General features: G+C 43.2%; 1 protein-coding gene across 1 annotated transcript in view; it reads right to left on the bottom strand.

The window, feature by feature from the left end:
• Positions 1-12824, bottom strand: part of ATP8A2 (ATPase phospholipid transporting 8A2) — a 558954-nt gene extending 546130 nt beyond the window's left edge. Inside the window, exon 1 of the mRNA XM_014581486.3 lies at positions 12586-12824. Within this exon, the coding sequence (XP_014436972.2) occupies positions 12586-12686 (101 nt within the window). The 5' untranslated portion in view covers positions 12687-12824. The remainder of the gene's footprint in view (positions 1-12585) is intronic.
• Positions 12825-19076: the final 6252 nt, after the last annotated feature.

The following is a 19076-nucleotide window of genomic DNA, read 5'->3' as shown; positions in this document are numbered from 1 at the left end:
TTTTGCCATTTGCATCAACTTATATGTGAGAGACTGGATTTTCATATTTGTTGCACATTAAGTCCAAACAGAGGAATCGGCTTGCAGTGGAAAGCGATATTCGTTGTGCATTATCAAGTACCACTCTAAACATTGAAAAGCTTGTCATTGAGAAGAGAATCCAAAAATCTGTTAGTAAGAAATAAATTTCAAACCAAAATGTTCACTGTCTGCTCTTTTTTTATCATGTTTCAAAAAGGAGGTGGTCCACGGAAATTTTTTGATTTCCCTGGTGGTTTGTGGACTGAAATTAGTTGAGAACCACTGCTTTAAATAATCCATAGGATTATTGGGCCAAAATTTCTCTATGGTAGGCTGCTGGTACAAGTCTTGAGTTGCCAAATCATTTTTCAGATCCAAGTAATTCTTCCTGCAGATCCTCTGGAACGCTACTAACAAGGAAATTAATCCTTTTAACAAATAATAGTTCCTTCTACACAGCCTAATCCTGCAATTTTTACTTCAGGTAAAATTCCTACTGACTTCCCTGGGAGTTTTGCCTAAATGCAGATTGCAAGGTTTTGTCCATATTTAGGAATAAATTATAGAATTACTAAAAGACTTACCCAGCATTGCCCAGGTCCTTCAGGGCATGGGGACTAGTGGGATTGACGGTATAGGAGTCAGGGCAGGGTCTTGGGGAAGTGGAGGCTCAGAGCAGGAGGCTGGGACCGTGGGGAATGCAGGAGTCAGGATGGGAGGTTGAGGAGGGGCTCAGGACAGGTGGCTGGAAGATGGGGTGATGCAAGAGTGAGGGTTAGGGCTGGGGGGGGCCTCAGAACAGGGGATTGGGAAGAGTGGGAGCTCAGGTGATGGAGAGGGGGCTCAGGACAGCAGGTTGCAAATGGCTACCAGCTTGTCCCTTGGGACGGCCCAGGGCAGCAGGAACTGTGCACTCTGCCCACCAGCTTGTCCAAGGGCAGGGAGATTACATACCACAAGCTTCTCCCAGGGTCAGCCAGGACCACGGGGGGCACTCTTCCCACCTGCCAGCTTGGGGTAAGCCAAGATGGGGGAGGCCCAGGGCAGGAGAACCATGTAGCCCTGCCAGCACTCCTTCATCCCAATCCACCTTGCTGCCTCTATCCATTAGAGGCAGCAAGGGGGGGGGTCTTCACTTTGAAATGCTGTGCGGAGCCCGGGGTCAGCTGGGGACTCCCCTGCGGAGCCCAGGGTCAGCTGGGGACTCCCCAGCTGACCCCGGGCTCCACACAGCATTTCAAAGCAACAGTGCTGTGTGGAGTCCAGGATCAGCTGGGGACTCCTGCTGGGGTTCTTGTGCATTTCAAAACAGAAGTGCCCGTGTAGAGCCCAGAATCAGCAGGACTTCCTGCTGGCCCTGGGTTCCATGCAGCATTCCAACTTGAAATAGAGAAGTGCTTATCAATTAGTCAAGTAGTCAATGGAAATTCCATCGACTACTTGACTACCAATTAATCGCTACTTAATATCCCTATTTAGCAGTAATTCTTGAATAAATGGACTCATAGACAGACAAACAGACAGATGCACATTTCTAAAATATATAGAAAGAAGAGACTAACATTACTACATAAATAAAAGTCTATCTCGTTAAAGTAATTTCAAAGCTTCCTCTGGTGGTATACAAGAAGAAAGTTACAAAATAAAAAAGGGTTGTACTGAATATATACTCAAGAATAGTGTATTGCTAGACATTGTGGGTATCAAGTTTTTGAGAAAGAAATAGTAGTTTTTACTCCTAATTTCGAGCATTCTGAAAATCTGTTTAAACATCTTGCCATTAAAACAACAGGAGAGTCCTTGCCATTTGTTCTCTTTATTTACACAAACCCTCTACAAAAATAGACATGTAGTTGATTAGTACTTTCAATAATGAATGTATTGACAGCTAAGATGGTTTATGAACCAGAACGACTAGGAAAAGCTGCACAAACTGCACAGAAATATGGTACAGTTTATAACACAGCCCTTTGTTAGCAATATTTCACTGTAAAATGTCATTGCCACAGTAACACAAACATGTTTTTACTTCCAACAGAAGTAGTGACTATGTACCTAACCCTACAATCAACTGGAAAATTTTAATAAGAAAATAAAATATTGTAATTGGTGGTTATAGTAACCTGGAAATACTAACTGCCCTATAAAAGGAGGGTAGCAGAAACTGCAGTCAATGAATATATCTCCCTGCTCACCTGTGTTTCAGAAGCAAACTATCAGTTACTTGCCCATGCACTTGTGTGTCAGACCCATGTTACAATAAAGGTAAAGGCACCACATCAGAACTAACTGATGCAAGATAGTTAACAACAATTAGAGAGAGCATTCCACCTTTAAAAATAGCCTCATATAGCACAACATCTTTACTTTAAAGTGATTATAAACAAACTTCTGATTTTTTAAGTTAAAGTTCTTATAATTAGAACTATGCATGCTCAGGCTCTAAAAGCAAACTTCATTTATAATCCATTTTTCTAAAACCTGTTCCAAAGCAATATGACAAAGCAATGTATAAAGAGAGTCACAATTCAGTCCAAAGCCTGGGTTAAACAAAAAGCTCTGTCCTCTTTCTACATCACTCAAAGGTTATGTGTAGACTTCAGCGCTTTTCCGGGATACTGGCAGTATCCTGGAAAAGCAATGGCGCATCTAAGGAACACATCCGCTTTTTCAGAAAAATTTATGAAAAAGCGGACGCGTTCTTTCGCCATCCCTGTAAACCTCGTTTTATGAGGAAGAAGGAGTGGCTTGAAAGAGCAGATTTTTCTGAAATTTGGCACCGTGTAGATGCGCCAAATTTCAGAAAAACCTCTTTTGGAAGAAAAGCAAAAAGATACACAATTTGCGGTTTGCAATTTTCATATCATTTTCCAACTTTTCTTAGCAATCTAGACTTAGCCAAATATACTACATTTCAGTCCACAGAACTGTTTGATTTGTCTACACTAGGAAATTTTCCCAACATTTCCATTGGGTTACCTCCATCAGAAGTAGGAAGAGTGGAGGCAGAAGTGTACATAAGGCACTGCAGCCAGCATTTTAATCCCTGTTTTGTATAGATCTGCTCTGAGCCAGGTATCAATTTAAACCATCTGAAAATCTAGTCTGTGGTACTTAAAACGTTGGTGAACTGCTCCCATAGCTGCTATAACTAGTAAAGTTGAATGAGTAGAAGATGGTGGAAGACTTCCAGAAAAAAAAGTATATTGTACATATAACATGTAGGAACCAAATTTGCTCAGTTTTGACTCAATCCTTATACAAGCAAATTCCCCTCTTCAGCAAATGGGCATTTGCTTATAGAAGGACTGAGTCAAAACTACCTATACACTCCTGCAGTTGGGCCAATGTTTGTTGTATATTAGTGGAAAAAACAGCTTTGTTTTTATGAAACCAGCCTGTATTTCTTAAGCACTGGCTAATTCTAAGCCTGAAAGTCTTCTTTCTTGGTTAGAAATATTATTGTTGCATAAAAGCCTCTGCCCAAGCAATTGCTTGATTTTACACATGGATTTTCTGGAAATACACTAGACTTTTGGGTCCTGCCAGCATATGACTTGGAGACTGGCAACAACTTCCTGCTGACTACATTGCTGGGGGAGGGGGAGCAGTTGTCTTCTAGATCACTTAATTACTGATGATTTGTAAATGATTCTCTGAAGTTCTATAATTGTTCCAGCTGCATCGCCTTTTAAACTCCTTGTAATCTTTGTTAAACCTTGCAACTTTTTATCTCTCAGCAACTTTGCTTTATAGATTCAGAAACATACTGTAAGATGGAGATTGTTGAACCTTGGAACTTTTTGTAACATTCATCCACTCTGCTTGTAAATTGTTCTAAACTGCATTCTCCCCTGAGATTTGAATGTATGTTTATGAATGGAGACTATTGTGTGTTTGCGATTAGAAACTGTGGAGCTGAGCACATAGACCCAGGTGATGAGTCATCAGACCAAGGAGCCGCTGCTGCTCTGCTGGATCAAGGGAAGTCTGGGCATGCTCCCGGGTGACGAATATAGATGAGTCACAGGAGTTGTACAGAGGCAATAAAAGGAGAGAGCATGTGGCAGAAGTTATCTCATTTTCTTTCTGAGAAGCAGCCAGTTTCTTTCCTGACCAGCTCCCCAGCCATAATCAGCAGACAGACCCTCCAGAATCTACATGCCTTGACTCCTTCTGCAACTCATATGCCTGTGTGAGTACCTGAGGGAAGGAAGGAATGTGTGTGAATGAATAAAAGGGTGTGTATGTGTGGGTGTGTTCCCTTTTAGTTTAAATCTTTGGTGGCAGCTCTATCCGCTTTAGTTTAACCATGTGGTGCATATAGTGGAGTGTTAATTCCTCAATCAATAAATCCATGCTAGTATAACCCTGGGTGGTCTCCAGTGGGAATTTTTGGGGTAACAATTATATTCATTCTGTACAACAGAAAGTCATCAGGTAGGCCTTAGTGACTCCAGGGGCTAATAGCATCCTCTCACCATTCAGGCACCTACTACACAATGAAGTCACTAGAAAGGTCACTTCACTGACCAGAGATGGAAAATTTAAAGGTTGGTGGCCATATTCTACCCTCCTCTGATAAAAGCTACCAACTAGTGGCTGGGCCCCTAGAAATGCCACAAGGCTCACCTCAGAGTTTCCTTTAAACACTCCCTTCTCAAGAAAGGCTAGCGAGAATGAAGCTATTGGCCAGAGAGGAGGCACCAAATATGGTCTCTAAATCCTACAGACCATAGTAATCCATGAGGAAAGAAAGCTGCATCTTGCTAATCTCCCCTCAGTGACTGCTCCTTCGACAGAAGACCAGAAACTTCTGGAGCTGAGCTACCTTTAGCACCACTCCATGAGTGAGTCATTGCTCTTTGCTTGTGGGGGATGCAGTGTAAATTTGACTGCTCCACATGGAATACAATTAGTATATGGCAGAGTTGGGGGGAGCATATTGTGCAGTGATGATGCTTACCAGCATACCCTTTCCCTAACAGCAGCATCTCAACACTACACGCGTAGGATACAGGGAATTCTGCAATGCCTGGGTGGGTGAGAATGCATCTAAACCACAAAGCCCTGTTTCTTGCTCCCATGCCATCCCCCATCTCTGCCAGCATCAGCTGAGGAGCTTAGCAGGCCATAAGGCCTGCACATGCATCCTCTTAACACAGCTAACATCATCTCATTGTTATGAACTTTAAGGTTGTAACCCCAAACTATCAAAATCAAAGTTAGCATGACAATCAATCCTTCCTTTTTGCACCATGTTGAAAAACAATGGTACCAGATAGTGTATGAGAAATGACACAAAAAAATCACCTAAGCTCTGTCCTGTATATGGGTATTTTGGAATTTGTTTTTGACCTGGGATGTAACAGAAAGCATTCACCTCTTTCAGCACCTCCTGCTGCTATATCAGCTATTGCAGTCCTTTTCCCTCTCCTCTATACTGCACCCCCTGCAACTTATCAACCTCATATGGTGGGTCTTCAGCCCCTCTGCTCTCTGATCAAGTCACACAATCAATATGAAGCTCTTTCAGGATAACAAAAAATATCCAAAACTGTCTATCTGCCTTCACTGGGTTCTTCACACCAGCTCTGGGGGAAATTAGCCCTTCACTCAAAGCTTCTTCCAAACTAGCCTTGTCACCATCATCCAGGTTTACATCACCGCACCAGTGGTCAGTGAGGTAACCCAGGCCTGCCCACTACTCCAGGCTCCAAACCAGAGACCCTATAAACAGCAACCATGTATTACTCACTTCAATTTGTTGCTGCTATTTACCTGGCTCTCTTCCCACCTGACCTGTTTATCTCACCCCTCACCTCCAGGTTCTCTCTCACCCAGTTTAGCAACTGCACCCAAACTGGACTCTGGTAAGCTGTGTCTACACTGGGCCGCTTATTCCAGGAAAGCAGCCGCTTTTCCGGAATAACTTGAAAGCTGTCTACACTTGCCGCTTGCTTTTCCGGAAAAGCAACTGCACCCAAACTGGACTCTGGTAGGCTGTGTCTACACTGGGCCGCTTATTCCAGGAAAGCAGCCGCTTTTCCGGAATAACTTGAAAGCTGTCTACACTTGCCGCTTGCTTTTCCGGAAAAGCAATGACGATCTACTGTAAAATTGTCAGTCCTTTTCCGGAAAAACTATGCTGCTCCCGTTCGGGCAAAAGTCCTTTTCCGGAAAAACTATTCCGGAAAAGGGCCAGTGTAGACAGCACTGTAGTCTTTTCCGCAAAAAAGCCAGATCGCAAAAATGATGATCGGGGCTTTTTTCCGGAAAAGCACGTCTACATTGGCCACGGATGCTTTTCCGGAAAAAGTGCTTTTCCGGAAAAGCATCTTGCCAATGTAGACACGCTTTTTCCAGAAATACTTATAACAGAAAACTGTTCCGTTTTAAGCATTTCCAGAAAAAGGTGCCAGTGTAGACATAGCCGTAGTGTATATCCTTTTGAATCAGGAGTGCTTTGAGATGTACTGACAAAAAGGTCTCTTCACAACAGGATTGTCATTACATGTTTGTACAGTATCTACCCCACATTTTAGTTGAGGTACCTAGCCACTAATGTAACATAAATATTGGATAAATAAATAAGTACAGTTTGGTCTGAACTGACTCAATAAAACAATGGCTTTTAGCATAAAAAGGGAAAAGTCACAGACTGTGTGCTGAATACACAGATGCTTCTATAAATGTCAGGTTAATTTTACCTAAAGAATTCAGCATCAGAATGTAGTAGCTAACATCATCTATTTTTGAAAAAATATATAATTTATATAGAAAAATATAAAACACAATAAAATATGAAAAATTACAAGAGCCACAAAGGCCCCAAAGAACGCTGTTATTCATTTGTTTTATTTTAAAACGGTAATTAATATAATATAATTAATAGGCATTATTTTGGCACCTTTCATCCCAAAGCAATCGATAGGACAGAACGGATGATTAATATAATGTCTTGGGAAGGGGGAAGTGTAAAGCCTCAACACTGAAGAGAGTTTTTGGCATGCATAAGTAGTGCCCACTGCAGTCATAGCATGCCTTGCCACCTCTGCAGACTGGTGCAGAGGAACATAGAACCATAGTTCCAACTCCTCCTTGTCCATTTTGAGATGGAGTGTGCTGCTACAGCCAGTAGCACTGGGTCTATGTCCTGCTTCTATGCAGGAGCCAATAATGAGAAAGAAGGCTCCTCATACTCTCCTTCTCTGCCTTTAACTTGATTACAGGATGTGGAATGCACTGGATGAAACTTGACCCCAGTGCAAAAGTCCAGCACAAAGTACTATCTCCCACTTAAGAAGTGTGTTAAGAGCTACAGAGATGTAGTAAAGCCTTTGGCAGGCTTTTTCATCATGTATGAAATTCATCCATAATAAGAGTGACAATTTCACCCACCACTGAAATGCTGCCATCTCTGGAGTGAAATGTAACAAGTGTTGGTTAACAAAACATAAGCAAAAACCCTTGAGGAACATCAATATCTGCAAACCACTCTGGAATAGATTAAAGACCTCTGCACAGTTTTTTGTAGTTCATTAAATTTTCATCCAGGTGCCTTTCAGAACCCAGGAGTCTCTTTAAAAGGAGAAGCATGGTAATATTTCAAAATATAATGTTGTTCTGGACTCCTATTAGTGCTCTGTTCTCATATTCTTGCTTGGCTTTATTCTGTTCTCAGCAGTACAAAAACAATACAAGCGGCTAGTGTTTCTAACAGTGACCAAGAATATTATTCTTCTATTGGAAGCTCAAAACCAAAGTCTCATATACAAGCACAGAGCTGCTTACTGGTGCAGCATTTCACTTTCAGAGGTGTGTTGATCAACAGTGCATGGAATACTGCACATATTGACTTATTAATCACATTTTCAACCACAAATTCAGAGTTCTCTCCTAGATCAGCATTTTGACAAGTAACATGGAAAATACATAAAGCTACATATTAGAGGTTTTGAAGCATTTTGAGAGTAAGGACATTTTCATACAGAGATTGTCTTTGTGCAATTTCAGCTCTTGTTTGTGGCAAAAGCATACTATAAATATTTAATATATGTTTTATTTCCTTTAGTGCAAAAGGAGGGGGGTTAGCACCATGTGACCAATCTGCTCTCTGTCCATCTCCAGCAAGTGTGCTGTATAACACAGCTTGAGAACCTAAGGGCTGGGTTACATTACTGCTGTAAATCGATCTAACTTATGCAACTTCAGTTGTGGGAATAACATAATTGAAGTCAATGTTAGATCTACTTACCGGTGTACCTAGACTGTGCTGTGTCGATGGAAGTGCGTCTTCCATCAACTTCCCTTACCCTTCTTAGAGAGCTAGAGTACACAAGCCAATGGAAGAGTGTTTTCCAATTGATTTAGCATATCTTCACCAGACCCGCTAAATCGACACTCACTATATCAACAGTGCTGATCTACCGACAAGTGTTGACATGCTGTAAGACATATGGATGATCTTATGGCCAAAGCACAGAACTTGAGTAACAAGATCTCTACCTTTCTATGTGCCACAGCCTTCCTGTGTGAAAATTGTTTCACATCTGTAGACACTAGTGAGAGAATTTGTAAAATGGGAATAATACTTCCCTATTTCACAAGGCTCCTTGGGGCTTAAGCCATTGTTTGTGAAGCACATTTTGTAAGGTAAAACTGAAGGCTCCTGCCCAGGTCTTTTATGATCTTTCCAGAGAAGATTTACTTTCTGTCTGATCAGAAGATGACAGTTAACCTCAGAACATAAACAAAATTCCATCTACAGGATACCAAAGAAGTCCCACAAAATTCAAGTTCCAGGACTATAAGCACACAATTCTGGTCTCAGAGTTGCTGATGGGAGATTTTCACAGGCAGAATGACCAAAGTATTGGACTCAAGATTCACCATATGTATTCAAGAGCAGAATTCTGCCCTTATTGATTATAAGTTTTTATACGCCTACATGCAGAGGCTGAACCTGCAATCCTGACATAGGCAAAATCATGGGACTTTGCCTAGGCTGCATGATCAGGCCTATAGTTTGTAAGTATCAACTTAAACAATGACAGCACCAGTTATAATAGATATAGTAATCTGAATGTATTACTAAAATTTGCAACCAGATCCATAAATATGGCTTTAATCAGCTGTTATTTAGGCTATGTCTAGACTGCAAGCTCTGATGCATCCAAGGAAAAACATCTGTTTTTTTGGAACAGTAGCCAAAAAAGTGGATGTGTTCTTTCACCATCCCTGTCTTCCTCTCAGTGATAGGAATAAAGGATGTTCCAAAAGAGGAGTTTTTTCCTAAATTTGGCCCCTTGTAGGCGGGCCAAATTTTGGAAAAGCCTCTTTCAGGGGAAAAAAGCGGAAAAAGATACGCAAATTGCGATTTGCAATTTGAGTATCTTTTTCCGACTTTTCTTGGCAGTCTAGACAGTTACATGGCTGCATCATCGCATTCCTACCTGATCTCTGCAGGAAGTACTGCTAATTGCAAACCATTAAAAACTGCATTATCTAAAGAACTGGGAATTCAGCATGACTGCTTATTATATTTATTTGTTCTCACTTCAGAGATAGAGGACACATAGCAGGGACTTCTTTTGCTGCTCCTAGGACACACTTGGAAAGAAAATACTCAAATAAATCATTAAAAACAACCAAAGTGGTTTTGATTTTATTTTTGTAAGAACAAAGAAGCATGTCCTTCCTGAGATTTCTCTCAGTCCTTTCTCAAGCTCTCGCTGAAGCTGGCCCTTAGAAAGGCCCTTAGACTCTAGCACAGTCGTTCTCAACCAGGAGTCCAGGACAATATGGGGAGCCACAAACAGATTTCAGGGGATCTGCCAACCACGGCTAGTGTTAGACTCACAAGGACACATGGCAGAATGCTGAAGCTCTGCCACAAGGAAGTGAGCTACTCCAGTAGAGGCTGGAGCTTAAGCCTGAGCAACTGTAGCTTTGTGGTGCCCCTGTCACATGTGGCCGTGGTCAACTGCCCTGCTTACTACTCCTTGGCGCTGGCCCTAGTTTTTATATGCAGAAAAACACTGGTGGTACAGTTGGGATGTAGAGTTTTTACAGCTTGTTGGGAGGGGCATCAGAAAGAAAAGTTTGAGAACACCTGCTCTAGAACAATGGTTTTCAACCTTTTTTCATTTGTAAACCCCTAACTAATTTCAAAAGGAGGTGTGGACCTCTTTGAAAATCTTAGACATAGTTTGCAGACTCCCCCTTGGGTCCACACCAATTGGTCTGTGCTGTGATGCAGAATGGCACTTCCTCTGAAGGAGTAGGTGACCACATGAAGTGGGATTGTGCACCATTGCTTAGGATGGTGTGGTGGGCTCCTATTGCTGTGTATTTTACCAGCTCTGTCACCATTCTCTTCACTGCCATTATACTGAGATATAATTTATCCTCATGCTTACCCTAAAGTCCCTTTTCAACTGGAAGAGGTTTCAAACCCAAAAGGCAACAAGGAATGTGCCTACACATGCTGTGTTGTAGAGGAGGTAATGTGCAGTGGATGTCAGGTAGACAACCTCCTAAATGAGAGAAAGAACCCACAACATGCCTGAGCCAGATCTGTAATAAAGACAGGTACAACTGAATCCCAGGTGGCTCAAATTATCACAGCAGAATTCCAATCTGTCAATGTGTGTCAGAGAGTATGAGCTGTGGACACCAGGCCAACATTTTGACCTATCCCTGCGTGGTAGGCTAGAGTTCTTGCCCAGGAACTCCCTGTGTCTGAAGCAAATAAAGAAAGAGGCAGGAGAACTGCTAAATAAAAATGTATCTGGGTAGTATTGAGCCTAAACAATCTTTTCAACGTGTACTGGAGGGCTCTGAAAAAGCAGCTATGGGTGTGCAACAGTTTCGCAGCCACCAGTACCATAGTAACAGGAACTGACCTCTTATTAATTATTTTAATCAATCCTCTCCCCCACACCAGTATTTCCCTTTTGCATGCAATTTAAGACAGCCAATGACAACATAAACTGCTTCTCGGAAACCTGTATACTTTGGTCAATGTTCACTTTCTGTCCTTCACTAAGACAGAAAGGAGTATGAGTGCTCTTGATAATTAAAGCCATAATTCTCTAAGCTCACAAACAGATATTTAGCACAAAGGAAACAGTGAAGTGGAGAAAGTTACATAAAAGCTAATGATCTGCGACTTTCTAGAGAAGCTCATCAGAAAGCTTACAGAAAAAGAATATCCATTGAAAATATTCCAAAAAGACAGATTTCAAACACTGTCAACCAAGCTATTTAACTCAAGTAAGATTCTTTCAAGATACTATGTTACACCATCCAAGCTGTAGATAAGTCCAATATACACATAGTGATGCTCTGTTCAGAACACCAAACTTCTCAAAGCAATAAGCATTGGTAACAGACATACTAGCATAGCAAATAGAAAGTACTACTCTAGGTATGCTTCAAACTTCCTTTTTCTTCACAAAGGCACTAATAATTACTGTTTAACAAACTGTCTGACCAATGAACAAGAATAAAACCGCAGAAAACCCACTAGACAAGAAGTGTCCTTAAACTATTAAGCACCTATCTCTGACATTCAGCACCATTCCTGCTATCCACCCAAGTAACCACTTTGAAACTAGCCCATGTCTCCTAACACCCATGGGCACTATTTTACACATATTATTTAGGTTGCCATACTCAATAGCCTGGTAGTTATTAATTTTTCCCACATAAGATTTGTAAAATACAGAAAGCATTTTAAGCAATTACTGTAACAAATTCCAACTGATCTCCTATGCACAATAATTCATTTGCCACAATCTTTTAATTATTTGGGCTTATGGCTCACACAAACATGTTTATTACTGGTGTACTAACCAGGTTAAACTTGTATTACTTCCTACCTATTACTATCATGTCACATTTTTTAAAACTATAAAGAAGATATATCTTTGAAAACAGTGACAAAATGCAAAAATGTAGACCCTGTGAGCCCCCTTCTAAACAGCCGGTCTAATTCTGACATCTCTGGCATCCAATTTCCCCCCTGAGTAACTGGGACACCGGAATTACTCCTGTTTTATGTCGGCAGAAGTGAGATCTGCACTAGACTGCCTCTCTCATTAGCTACCGCCTTTCGTTATGGGAGCTGCAAACAAGACCCTTGGGTAGATCACCTGTTACTAGCTCTCACAACTGTGCTCCAAAAAGCCTTGCCTCGCTACGGGGGCACTCAGCGTCCATCCGGTACCTGACTCTTCATTTTTGCTCCACAACGGGTCTCCATTGTCCATGACCCGCGACTGACCTGCCGGTCGCCCTTCTCTCCGATCTCCCCTCGGGGGCTGCTGCAGACGCCAGCGACTGACACCCGGCAACAGCCCCACGCGGATGCCCCGGCGGCAGAACCGAGACTCCGCTAGAGCGGAGCATTGGCCCGAGCCTGCGAAACAAACAAGCCCGCTCCCCAGAGGCGGCGCGGGCAGCAGCAGCCCCACGGGGAGCCGCGTGGGCAGGTTTCCCGGGCCTGGGGCTGCGCGCGGCCGGCCGGGAAGGCGGGAGGAGGCGGGCGGCAGCTCTTACCTGACCCAGTTGTCGCGGAACTTGCTCTGCTGGGGCTGGTTCAGGTGAATGGTGCGGGCGGCTGCCTCCGCCTGATGCGCTGGGGACGCGGCTCCGGACATCTCATCCTCCGCCTTCTTATAGCCCGCGGGGGAACACACGGGTCCTGCAAGGCACCGCGGCAGAGAGAGCCCGAGTCAGTCCCCCGAGCGGAGAGACTCGGGGAGCCGGCGGGGAGACGCAGCGCGGCGCGCACATCCCCTCCCCTCCCCCGGACAGCTGGGTCCCTGCCGGGCTGCAGCAGCAGCGCCCGCCGCTGTCTCTGGCGCCCAGCAGCAGCCCGGGTGTTGCCCTCGCAGCTGCACAGCGAGCAAAGCGGCGGCGAGACCGAGGGAGGCACAAACCTTGCCCTGCGCGCGCCGCGGCCGCTGAGCATCAACAAAGTCACAGCAACAGAAGGAGACACCGCTCCCGCCCCTCGCCGCCGGTCCCTCCCACCCACCCACCTGTCAGCCGCAGCCTTTGCAAGTCCCCAGAGCCGCTGCACGGGAAGACTGAGTGGGCAATGGGGTGGAGGCTGGAGGGACGGAGAGAGGGTGGGATTTGGGATGCCTGAGTGAATAGAGGTGAGTGAGAATAAATGAGCTGGGATTGGCCCTGGCAACGGGAAAGTCTATAAAACAAAGCACGCTGGGGATGAAAGGTGTTGGGGGGGGGGAGGCATATGATAGATAGACTGAAGCAATCTTGCCTTTAGGAGTTTCTTCCCTGGTGTTTAGCCAAAGCAATGGCTGGCGATGAATAATGCAAGCGCCAGTGGAAAAAGCACTCACAAAAAGCATAGTGTAAAGGAAGATAACCTAAAGCGATGTACTGGGAAGAGGCTGTATTAGCCTGTTTTTTGTCAGAGGAGGACAGGGCTTCCCAAGCATAAGTCCTGTGGCCCTTCACAGGTTTCAAGATTAGAGGAACACACACGAGGGCAAGAGGGGTCTTGGGACTGGAGCAGAAGCATGAGTGTCAGAACCCCCTGGGGGCTGTGCTTATCTCTTGCCACCCATTTCCTCTGATGTCAGAAAGTAACTGACCCCACCAGATGTCTTAGTTCTTAAAAAAAAGTCACCACAGCCATCCCTCTGGCAGAAATGTTATGAGGTTTAACATTGGCAGTGTGTATTGGGAAAGTGATAAAGGGCTACAAAGTATTTTATGTCAGATTTTAACTTTTAGCCTATATAGTGCCAGAAGCAGACAACTTGAGAGCATTATCACAAACCTTCACAAAAAAAGTAAAGATTATTATTCCCATTCAGTCTGTACTGGGCTGACTCTTTTTTTTTCCATTCATTTCTCTGATTACAACTGTCACTTCAACCTGGTTCTCAAACAGGTGCCATAGCCTTTTACAAACTAACACCCACACAGTGAATTTTAGCTGCCAACAGTTTATCTAGACAGGCAAGATCACTGACTCCAATAAGAGAAAGTTCAGCTCTCATAAAAGAGAAAGGTTTCCAAACACACAAAGTCAGAAAAATTACAGGCAAGGTACAGAAGGTCACAATGTTAGTTGCACTATGTAGCTCTGTCAGTCAAACAGCCATTCTAGATAAAAGAGTCGTTGTGACATGAGACCGTGAGAATTTATTTGTTGGGACACCTTAGTTTGCTGGTGCAGTCTTCACTATCCAACACATGCCAAATTAAGCATCATAAATCTGACTAAAGGCACTTAAGTCAATAGAAAGATGCCCACTAACTGTCATTAATGTTGGTAAAGTCCCATTTAAGCTATGATCCTGCAAAAACTTCCCTACAATTTTCTTTACATATGTGAGTACTCTATCCAGGGTAGAGTACAGGGGGGGTTTTTTTAAGTGATCTTTTTTCAAATTTTGAATAAATTGAATAAATTTGTATAAATTGCCCAGGGAGGTTGTGGAATCCCCATCTCTGGAGATATTTAAGACTAGGTGAGATAAATGTATATCAGGGATGGTCTAGACAGTATTTGGTCCTGCCATGGGGCAGGGGACTGGACTTGATGACCTCTCGAGGTCATCATTTATAAATCTCAACTACCCACCCAGAGAAATAAAAAAGCAAATTGAAAGAGCCAGACGAATACCTAGAAACCATCTACTTCAAGACAGACCCAAGAAAACCAACAATAGAACACCACTTGTCATCACCTACAACCCCCAACTAAAACCTGTCCAACACATTATCAATAAACTACAGCCTATATTGGAACAGGATACCATACTCAAAGAGGCTCTGGGAGACAGACCCATAGTCTCATATAGACAACCACCTAACCTCAAGATGATTTTTACCAACCACCACAGGACATACCACACTAATACCAACCCTGGTACCTTCCCTTGCAACAAACCCCGTTGCCAGCTTTGTCCACATATTCATTCTGCTGATACCATTATTGGACCTAACCAAGTAAGTTATAAGATCAAGAACACATATTCCTGCGCATCCAGAAATATAATCTATGCTATCATGTGCCGAAAGTGTCCGTCTGCTATGTACATTGGACAAACATCTCAGACACTTCGCCAAAGGATTAATGCCCACAAAACAGATATCAGACAAGATCACAAAGAGAAAACAGTTTCTTGCCACTTTAACCAGAAAGGACACTCTCTAAATGACTTAGCCACCTGCATTCTGCTACAAAGACCTTTTACATCTGCACTTGAAAGGGAATCCTCTGAACTGTCATTCATGTTAAAATTCGACACTTATCACCAAGGACTTAACAAGACTTTGAACTTTCTCACCCATTACCAAGACAGTTTCCCCAATTATCACCTGTAATACCATTAACTCACAAACATCCCACTCTCCCTACCTTTAATATCAGCAATTCACAGACACTTACCTTCCTTCCTCCCCCTTTCCACCCCCCCGCATCCCCCTTCTGTTCTGCAATGTGATTTGTCCTTTTCATATTTGTTCATTTTTTTTAATTGTATCCTTTGGTATATATGGTTGTGACTACTTTCTTCCACTATTTGATCTGAGGAAGTGGGTCTGGCCCACGAAAGCTCATCATCTAATAAACCATCTTGTTAGTCTTTAAAGTGCTACATTGTCCTGCATTTTGCTTCAACTACCCCAGACTAACACGGCTACATTTCTATCACCCTTCCAGTCCTAGTATTCTATGATTCCATGATCTTTTTTCAAAAAAAACTTCACCTGCATCTAGACTGCTGCCGTGTTCTTTCGAAATCAAATCAAAAGAATGCAGCAGTTCTGCCTGGGTGCTCTCTTTTGAAAAAGCGGCTCTCTTTTTCGAAAATACTGGTTGCTGTCTAGATGATCTCTTTTGAAAGAAGCTTTTTTGAAAGAGGCTTGTAGTCTAGACGTAGCCCCAGTGATCTGTTGTGCTGTCAATGGGACTATTCACAAGGCATGAAAGTAAGCATGTCCATACGTTTTCAGAGGGTCGGGGTTGAATTATGGGATTCTGTAAACTGGGCTGATGAATATGAATAAGGTTACAATTCAAACTCAAATCACATTCAAAATAAAAATGAACCACTATTCACTTTATTCTCTGAACTTCAGAATCACCATCCATAGCCCTTAGCTTCTGAACCCCCGAAAAGATTACTTAGATTCCCGGGGCTCTGTCTGCTGGCAGCTCAGGGAGAGGCACATTGAGTTTGCCTTGGCTCCCCCTCCCTACCAGGGACAGAGTACCATAGGGAGTGAGATGCCCCTCCCAGGAAGTTCAGGAGGGGGGGAGGAGCCATTGTTGGAGGAGCCTGGAGCCAGCCAGGGCAAGGGGAGGGCTGGCTGTGTGGGAGCTGGTAAGCCCCAGTCCTGAATTCAGGGTTCCCCCCTGAGAACTAGCCTCTAGGGACCTGAAGGCAGGATCCCTCAGCTGGGATTTATTTCTCCACTGCTGAGTCCCAGTTTGTGGAGTTTGCTGGGAGGCTTCCCCCAGCCAGGCTGAGTTGGCTCTCTGGCTCCCTGGGTAAGACCAGTCACCCCATGGTCAGCTCCGCTGTTTGCTGGTTTGGGCCTGCTGTGTGTATGTCTGATGCTGGGGTAGGAGATTATAGTTTGAATTTTGGTGCAGTTGTGTGGCCTGCACCTTGAGCCTTGCACCCCTTTGTGGTGAAGGGATATTCTGGGACCGTAGCAGCCTGATTCCTGCCTGAAGAGGATCCTTGCCAGAAGAGACCAGCCCCTCCGCAGTGACTGAGTCATCTCTGAACCTGAGGCTCATTCATGGAGCGTGTGAGTGCGCCATCTTTTAGTTAGTAAGTCAGGGAATTTGAGGATTTTATAACCTGCTGCATATTACACCTATGGAGGGATTTACCACCTTTTCCCACTTGGGAGTCCTTTGGGCTGTACTGGACCCAGTCAGCCCCACTGCTAAACCACTGCATAAGTCATCAAGGGCCCCAACAAAGTACGCATACCAACAGGACACTAATCTTACAGTTGCTGGGCACCGGTGACCCTAAAAATAGTGTTTTACCCTGTTATGTTATATTTGTCTCCTGTTTAATATAATTGTGTTTAATATAATGTATGTGTTTGTGTTATTTTCTGGGAGTCTCCAACTATCTGGCAAGTACGTGGGGATTACCCTGGGTTAGAATTTTCCTCCCAAGCTGCCCTGGTGACCCTGCCAGGAAGGAGTGAGGGGGGTGGAGGCACCGCCAAATAAATCCATAGGAAAAAATAAAGTTGAGTGGGTGGCGGGATCCAGAAGAACTCGGACCTATCCATCAAAACCTGTAAGCAGATTGGCATTAAAGAAGGTAACCAGGTGGAGAGGGGGCGCTACACTTCTGTTTACAATTTTGAAACTTGAAAATTGCCATCTTGATCTGTAATTACAGAAACATTTCATACTATCTTTCCAAAAGAATTCTTGTAAAATTGTGTATTAATTACAGATAAAACAAAAAATATATGTATGACAAAATGTAATTTATTTGTTCTATCAGACCTCAAACCTAAGTTATAGCTGAACTACAGGATGTAAAGATGTCTGTGTGTCTGAAGTCACACACACAAATAGCCAACAGCCCTTCCATCCATTACACACAATTATAGCAAATAGCTCAGTGGTTAGGGATGCAGTAGGCCCAAATTCAAATTTCTCCCCTGCATGATTTATAGAAGGGATTTGAACCCAGTCTCCTAATAGGTTATTGGATATTCTGATGCTTATGGGGGAGGAGGGAGGTCTTTCAATCTCACCTGCTGAAGTTTTTCCACTTTGTATTAACAATTTAATTATTCATTGGAAAAGCAACTTGAATGTGACACTCCCACATTCAAGGTGAGCGTCATAAGCACTCAGCTATACAATTATTCTCTGAGGGTGCATCTACACAGCACCCTAAACTTGGAAGAAGATACGCAATTTGCGCTACGCAGATTGCATATCTTATTTCGATTGAATTTCAAAATAGCATATTTTGAAATTTGGCGCATCTATACAGCACCAAATTTCAAAATAACACACTATTTTGAGACATCTCTTAACCCTCATGGAATGAGGGTTACAGGGATGCTGAAATAGCGTGTCAACTATTTCGAGATCTATCTTGAAATAGTGGGCACATTCAAAAGAGGCGGAGTAGCTGTTTCAGAATACTTTCAGGATCCCGAAATAGCCCCACTACGTAGATGTACCCTGATTGGCCCAATAAGTATTTTATATACTGGAACAGCTCCAACAGGGGGACAGAGAGACCAACTCCAGAATATATGAGTGGTTAAGGCAGTTTCCTGTGACATCTGCCCCAAATCACTTAGAACAGAGATTTGAATCTCGGTTTTCTACTTCCAAGGTGAGTGTCCTAACCCCTAGCTGTCCTGGACACAAATACACCCTCATCCATATGTTTTTTTGTCACCCACTAGATGTAAAAGGAAATCATGCCCCACCAAAAGCTATGTTGATACTTCCTCAAACATATCATGTTCATGGACATCTGATCATTCTGTTCTTTACTACAGTTTCAACCAATTTTCCTGGTATAGAAGCTAAGCTTACTGGCCTGTCATTGCCAGAAACTGCTCTGAAGCTATTTTAAAAAATCAGTGTTACATTAGCTCTCCTCCAGCCTTCTGATACAGAGGCTGATTTAAACAGTAGATAACATGCTACAGTTAGTAGTTTTGCAATTTCATAATTGAGTTCCTTCAGAACTCTTGGGTGAATAACATTTGGTTCTGGTGTCTTATTACTGTTTCGTTTATTAATTAGTTCCAAAATTGCCTCAGTTTGGGACAGTTGCCCAGCTTTATCATTTAAAAGAATGGCTCAAGTGTGGGGACCTCCCTCAAATCTTCCACAGTGAAAAACAGTGCAAAGAATTCATTTTGCTTCTCGGTAGCAGCCTTGATTTCTCTGAGTGCTCCTTTACCATTTTAATTATCCGGTAGTTCCACTGATTCTTTGGCAGGCTGCCTGCTTCTAATGTACTTTTTTTTGGCTGTTAGTTTTTGTATCCTTAGGT

This window comes from Pelodiscus sinensis, chromosome 1, assembly GCF_049634645.1.
Source record: "Pelodiscus sinensis isolate JC-2024 chromosome 1, ASM4963464v1, whole genome shotgun sequence".
Classification (NCBI taxonomy): Eukaryota; Metazoa; Chordata; order Testudines; family Trionychidae; genus Pelodiscus; species Pelodiscus sinensis.
The sequence above is the reverse complement of the archived record's forward strand: the minus strand, read 5'-3'. Positions and strand labels throughout refer to the sequence as shown.